This window comes from Mastomys coucha, unplaced genomic scaffold (genome assembly GCF_008632895.1).
Source record: "Mastomys coucha isolate ucsf_1 unplaced genomic scaffold, UCSF_Mcou_1 pScaffold13, whole genome shotgun sequence".
In the NCBI taxonomy this organism is placed as follows: Eukaryota; Metazoa; Chordata; class Mammalia; order Rodentia; family Muridae; genus Mastomys; species Mastomys coucha.
In genome coordinates, this window is record NW_022196895.1 from 4,590,748 (window position 1) to 4,597,271 (window position 6,524).

At 39.6% G+C, this 6,524-nt stretch overlaps 1 protein-coding gene across 1 annotated transcript in view; it reads left to right on the forward strand.

Moving 5' to 3' along the window:
• The window catches only part of Wac (WW domain containing adaptor with coiled-coil), a 104,879-nt gene extending 100,110 nt beyond the window's left edge, over positions 1-4,769 (forward strand). Inside the window, exons 14-15 of the mRNA XM_031366357.1 lie at positions 2,826-2,857; positions 4,499-4,769. Of these exons, the coding sequence (XP_031222217.1) occupies positions 2,826-2,857; positions 4,499-4,769 (303 nt within the window). The remainder of the gene's footprint in view (positions 1-2,825; positions 2,858-4,498) is intronic.
• Positions 4,770-6,524: the final 1,755 nt, after the last annotated feature.

Sequence of the window (6,524 nt, forward strand, 5' to 3'; positions counted from 1 at the left end):
AAGACACTGTCACAAACAAACAAGCTGACAGTGTATATAGATTGTACAATGTTGGACCTATTTCCCCAGTTACCAAGTTAGAGAGATCATTGGATGACAATCAACAAATTTACAATTCCTCATATTATTGGATTTCAATTGATTATGATGTGTTGGTAATATTAATTTTCATATTAAGATATTAAGAAAAAGTAATTGTTACTTCCTGTTATTTTTGGTGTGAGAGGTTGGAATTAGGTTTGTGTGGATTTGTTGAAAGATTACTTTCTTGCTTCTTCTAGGGTGTGGTTTTGCTCCTTATGTTGGTGTTTTCCATCTATTATTCTTTGTAGGGCTGTGGAAAGATACCATGTAAATTTTGTTTTGTCATGGAATATCTTGTTTTCTCCATCTATGGTAATTGAGAGTTTTGCTGGGTGTAATAGCCTGGGCTGGCATTTGTGTTCTCTTAGGATCTGTATGACATTTGCCTATGATCTTCTAGCTTTCATAGTCTCTGGTGAGAAGTCTGGTGTAATTCTGATTGGACTGCCTTTATTGACCTTTTTCCCTTACTGCTTTTAAAATTCTTTCTTTGTTTAGTGCATTTGGTGTTTTGATTATTATGTGACAGGAGGAATTTCTTTTCTGGTCCAGTCTATTTGGAGTTCTGTAGGCTTCTTGTATGTTCATGGGCATCTCTTTCTTTAGGTTAGGAAAGTTTTCTTCTATAATTTTGTTTGAAGATATTTACTGGCCCATTACATTGGGAATCTTCACTCTCTTCTATACCTATTATCCTTACATTTGGTCTTCTCATTGTGTCCAGGATTTCCTGGATGTTTTGGGTTAGGACCTTTTTGCTTTTTGCATTTTCTTTGACTGTTGTGTCAATGTTTTCTATGGTGTCTTCTGCCCCTGAGATTCTCTCTTCTATCTCTTGCATTCTGTTGGTGACGCTTGCATCTACAACTCTTGATTTCTTTCCTAGGGTTATATCTCCCAGGTTGTCTCTCTTTCTGATTTCTTTATTGTTTCTATTCCCATTTTTAGATTCTGGATGGTTTTTCTCATTTCCTTCACCTGTTTGATTGTGTTTTCCTGTAGTTCTTTAAGGGATTTTTGTGTTTCCTCTTTAAGAGCTTCTAGCTCTTTACCTGTGTTCTCCTGTATTTCTTTGTGGGTGCTATTTATGTCTTTCTTAAGGTCCTGTATCATCATCATGATAAGTGATTTTATATCTGAATCTTGCGTTTCCAGTGTGATGGTGTGTCCAGGACTTGCTATGGTGGGAGAATTGGGTTCTGATGATGGCAAGTGACCTTGGTTTGTTTTGTTTATTTTCTTATGATTGCCTCCCTGCCATCTGGTTAACTCTAGTGCTACCTGCCCTTGCTAAATCTGACTGGACCTTCCTGTGATCCTGGTTGTGTCAGAACTCCTCAGAATCAAGCTGTCTCTGTGATCCTATGATTCTGGTATCCTGGGATCCTGGGCTTGTTAGATAACCTGGGAGTGGGGCTTCCTCTGTGTGTTGTGGGACTGGCTACAGAGCTTGTGCCCAAAGTCTGCTCAGAACAAGAACCCAGACAGACTGGAAGGAACCAGAGTCACTGGGTTGGCGGAGTTCCTGTGTGCCTGGTCCTGCTGGTCCCAGTTACTCCCAGTGTTGGGACAGATGTTGGTTCCTGCTCACCTCTGATCCTGGGTGTGTCAGAGCACCTGGGAGTGGAGCTTCTTCTGGGTGTTGTGGGACTGGCTGTGGAGCTTGTGCCCAAGGTCTACTCTCTGATCCTGGGTGTATCAGCGCGCCTGGAAGTGGAGCTTCCTCTGGGTGTTGTGAGACTGACTCCATTTGTCAATTCTGATCTTAGAACATAAGCTATTGGTGTTCTGTTCAGGAAATCTTCTCCTGTGCCCATGTGTTCAAGGCTCTTCCACACTTTCTCCTCTATTAGTTTCAGTGTATCTGGTTTTATGTGGAGGTTCTTGATCCCCTTCAACTTGAGCTTTGTACAAGGAGATAAGAATGGATCAATTTGCAGTCTTCTATATGCCGACTCCAGTTGAACCAGCACCATTAGTTGAAAATGCTGTTTTTTCCACAGGATAGTTTTAGCTCCTTTGTTAAATATCAAGTGACTATAGGTGTGTGAGTTCATTTCTGGGTTTTCAATTCAATGTTATTGATCTTCCTGCCTGTCACTGTACCAATACCATGCAGTTTTATCACTATTGCTCTGTAGTGTAGCTTGAGGTCAGGGATGGTCATTTCCCAAGAAGTTCTTATATTGTTGACAGTAGTTTTCACTATCCTGGGTTTTTTGTTATCCCAAGTGAATTTGCAAATTTCTCTTTCTAATTCTATAAAGAATTGAGTTGGAATTTTGATGTGGATTATCGAATCTATAGAGTACTTTTGGCAAGATGGGCATTTTTGCTACATTAATCCTGCCAATCCATGAGCATGGGAGATCTTTCCATCTTCTGAGATCTTCGATTTCTATTTTCAGAGACTTGTGAATCTTGTCATACAGATCTTTCACTTGCTTGATTAGAGTCACAGGAAGGTATTTTATGTTATTTGTGACTATTGTGAAGGGTGTCATTTCCCTAATTTCTTTCTCAGCCTGTTTATCCTTTGAGTAGAGGAAGGCTACTGATTTGTTTGAGTTAATTTTATATTCTGCCACTTTGTTGAAGTTGTTTCAGGTTTAGGAGTTCTCTGGTTGAATTTTTGGTGTCACTTAAGTATACTATCATATCATCTGCTAACGGTGATACTTTGACTTCTTCTTTTCCAATTTATATCGCTTTGAACTTCTTTTGTTGTCTAATTCCTCCAGCTAGGACTTCGAGTACTAGGTAGCGACTTTGAGTAGGTAGGGAGAGAGTGGACAGCCTTGTCTAGTCCCTGATTTTAGTGGGATTGTTTCAAGTTTCTCTCCATTTAGTTAGATATTGGTTACTGGTTTGGTGAATATTGCTTTTACTATGCTTAGGTATGGGCCTTCAATTCCTGGTCTTTCCAAGACTTCTAACATGAAGAAATGTGGAATTTTTTCAAATGCTTTTTCAGCATCTAATGAAATGATCATATTGGTTTTTTTCGAGTTTATTTATATAATGGATTACATCAATGGATTTCCATATGTTGAACCATTGCTGAATCCCTGTGATGATGAAGCCTAGTTGATCATGGTAAATGATCATTTTGATGTGTTCTTGGATTTGGGGTGCAAAAATTTTATTGAGTATTTTTGCATTGATATTAATAAGCGAAATTGGTCTGAAGTTCTCTTTGTTGAATCTTTGTGTGGTTTATGTATAAGTGTAAATGTGGCTTCATAGAATGAATTGGGTAGTGTTCTTTCTGTTTCTATTTTGTGGAATAGTTTGAAGAGTATTGGTATTAGGTCTTCTTTGAAGGTCTGATAGAATTCTGTACTAAATCTATCTGGTCCTGGGCTTTTTTTTTTTTTTAGTTGGGAGAATTTTAACAATTGCTTCTATTTCTTTAGAGGTTATGGGACTGTTTCATGAGAAACGGTTTATCTGATCCTGATTTAACTTTGGTACCTGGCATGTATCTAGAAAATTGTCCATTTCATCCAGATTTTCTAATTTTGTTGAGTATAAGCTTTTTTGTTTTTTTTTTTTTTTTGAGACAGGGTTTCTCTGTGTAGCCCTGGCTGTCCTAGAACTCACTCTGTAGACCAGGCTGGCCTTGAACTCAGAAATCTGCTGGTCTTGGGAGGCAGAGTATAAGCTTTTATAGTATGATTTGATGATTTTCTGAATTTCCACTGTTTCAGTTGTTCTGTCTCCCTTTTGATTTCTGATTTTATTAGTTTAGACATTGTCTCTGTCCCCTCTGGTTAGTTTGGATAAGGGTTTATCTATCTTGTTGATTTTCTCATGAACCAGCTCCTGTTTTTTTTTTTTTGATTCTTTGTATAGTTCTTTTTGTTTCTACTTTGTTGATTTCATCCCTGAGTTTGATTATTTACTACCGTCTACTCCTCTTGGGTGTATTTGCTTCTTTTTGTTCTAGAGTTTTCAGGTGTCCTGTCAAGTTGCTAGTGTAAGCTCTCTCCAGTTTCTTTTTGGAGGCACTCAGTTTTCCTCTTAGCACTGCTTTCATTGTATCCCATAAATTTTGGTATGATGTGCCTTCATTTTCATTAAATTCGAAAAAGTCTTTAATTTCTTTCTTGACCAAGTTATCATCGAGTAGACAATTGTTCAGCTTCCATGTTTATGTGGGCTTTCTGTTGCTCTTGTTGGTATTTAAGACTATTCTTAGCTCGTGGTGATCTGATAGGATGCATGAGATTATTATAATATTTTTGTATTTTTTGAGGCTTGTTTTGTGACAGATTATAGAGTCAATTTTTGAGAAGGTACCATGAGGTGCTGAGAAGAAGGTATATTTTTTTTTTTGGATGAAATGTTTGATAGATATCTGTTAAACTATTTGACCCATAACTTCTGTTAGTTTCACTGTGTCTCTGTTTAGTTTCTGTTTCCATGATCTTCTATTGCTGAGAGTGGTGAAGAGACCCAGATTTGGGCCTCTATCAGGCCGAGGCCGTGCACTGAAGGACGACGAGACCAGGCGTTCGGATGCAAGAGCAAAGAGGCTTTTATTTAGGGCTACGGGTACCCGGGCATCTGCTCTCAGGAGAGTGGCACGCCGATGTACTCCGGTGCGGGGCTTTTATAGGGTACATGAGCCGGAGGCGGGCATACAGAAGCCGATGCATGGTTACAGGTCTCTGATTGGGTGATGTAAATTAGGCCAGGGTGACTCGGAGTTCAACCTGAGTTCTGTCGGGGCAGTCCCACTGTTCTTGAGATCTCGGAGCAGTCCCATTGTTCTTGAGTTCTGGGAAGGAGGATCTCGGGCCGTCCCATTGTCTTGAGGTAGTCCCATTGTTCTTATTGATCTTGACAGATGGTGTTTTTGAAACATTTCACCCAGGTGTCCGACCACAAAGGTCTTGTTTTGCCCCAGACCGGCCTGGGGAACTCTTGGTAATTTTCCAGCCTTGTTTAAACGCGTATTTCGGGGAAGGGTCTCTGGGTTTGGGTCTTTCAGTGGGGTGTTGAAGTATCCCACTATTATTGTGTGAGATGCAATGTATGCTTTGAGCTTTAGTAAAGTTTCTTTTATGAATGTGGGTGCTCTTTCATTTGTAGCATAGGTGTTCAGAATTGAGAATTCTTTTTATTAGATTTTTCTTTTGATGAGTATGAAGTATCCTTCCTTATCTTTTTTGATGACTTTTGGTTGAATCTTGATTTTATCTGATATTAGAATGGCTACTGAGGCTTGTTTCTTGGGACCATTTGCTTAGAAAATTGTTTTCCAGCCATTTACTCTGAGGTAGTGCTTGTCTTTTACACTGAGGTGGGTTTCCTCTATGCAGCAAAATCCTGGATCCTGTTTACACATCTGTTAGCCTATGTCTTTTTACTGGGGAACTGAGTCCATTGATGTTAAGAGATATTAAGGAATAGTAATTGTTGCTTCCTGTTATTTTTATATTTGTGTGGTGTTGCGGGTAGTGGCCAAGTGGCACTTCCTCGCTGGGAGTGGCACTTGTATACTGGATCCTGCCTTGAGAACTACCTCAGGAACAGTAAGAGAGGACTCTGGCACACTGATTAGGTTTTGAATGCTTTATGTCAATTTCCAATACAACTACACACAGCATACAATATGTTATCAGAGCAAGGATAATGAAGGCTACAACAATATAATAGCTAAACATTTCACTCTACTGCATATTGGGGTATGCGATCTGACGTCTTTCTGCTGGGGGCGTGGCATTCTCGGACAAACCGAAAGCGTGGCTGGAGATGAGTAGGTTCAGCTGTCAGCTGAGAGTTATGCTTAACCACGGAGGATGTACTTGCCCATGAGGGATATGCTTGACCGCGAAGAGGTTAGTCGATCTTGGTCTCGGTCTTTCAGCATTAGAGGTGGTTTCAGTTTGGCTTGGAGGATCACTTCAGGCAGCCATAGTTACTCAGCGGGGGGAGATGTTTCGGCATCTGAGGCTTCCTCTTTTGAGTCTGATTTGACGTCATGATTGATGTGTTGAGCCGATAACCATTCACATATGGTTATCAGAACAAGTTGTTTTTGAGCACAAATATTTACTCCTTTTGGGGTTTTTCTGCACAAATATTTACTTCACTAATACACTGCTGCATTCTTAGGTAGCACTCTGGGCAAACAACTTGTTTTTCACAGCAAGTCTCACTGCACAAATATTTTGTTCTACCTATTACAAGATGGAGTGGGTCTGGCTAAAGACATGCTCCTTACATGTGGTTATCTTCTTTTGGGTGTGTTGAAAGAAGATTACTTTCTTCCTTTTTCTAGGGTGTAGTTTCCCTTCTTGTGTTGGAGTTTTCCATGTATTATATTTTGTAGGGCTGGATTTGTAGAAAAAATATTGTGTAAATTTGGTTCTGTCATGGAATATCTCAGTTTCTCCATCTATGGTAACTGAGAGTTTTGCTGGGTATAGTAG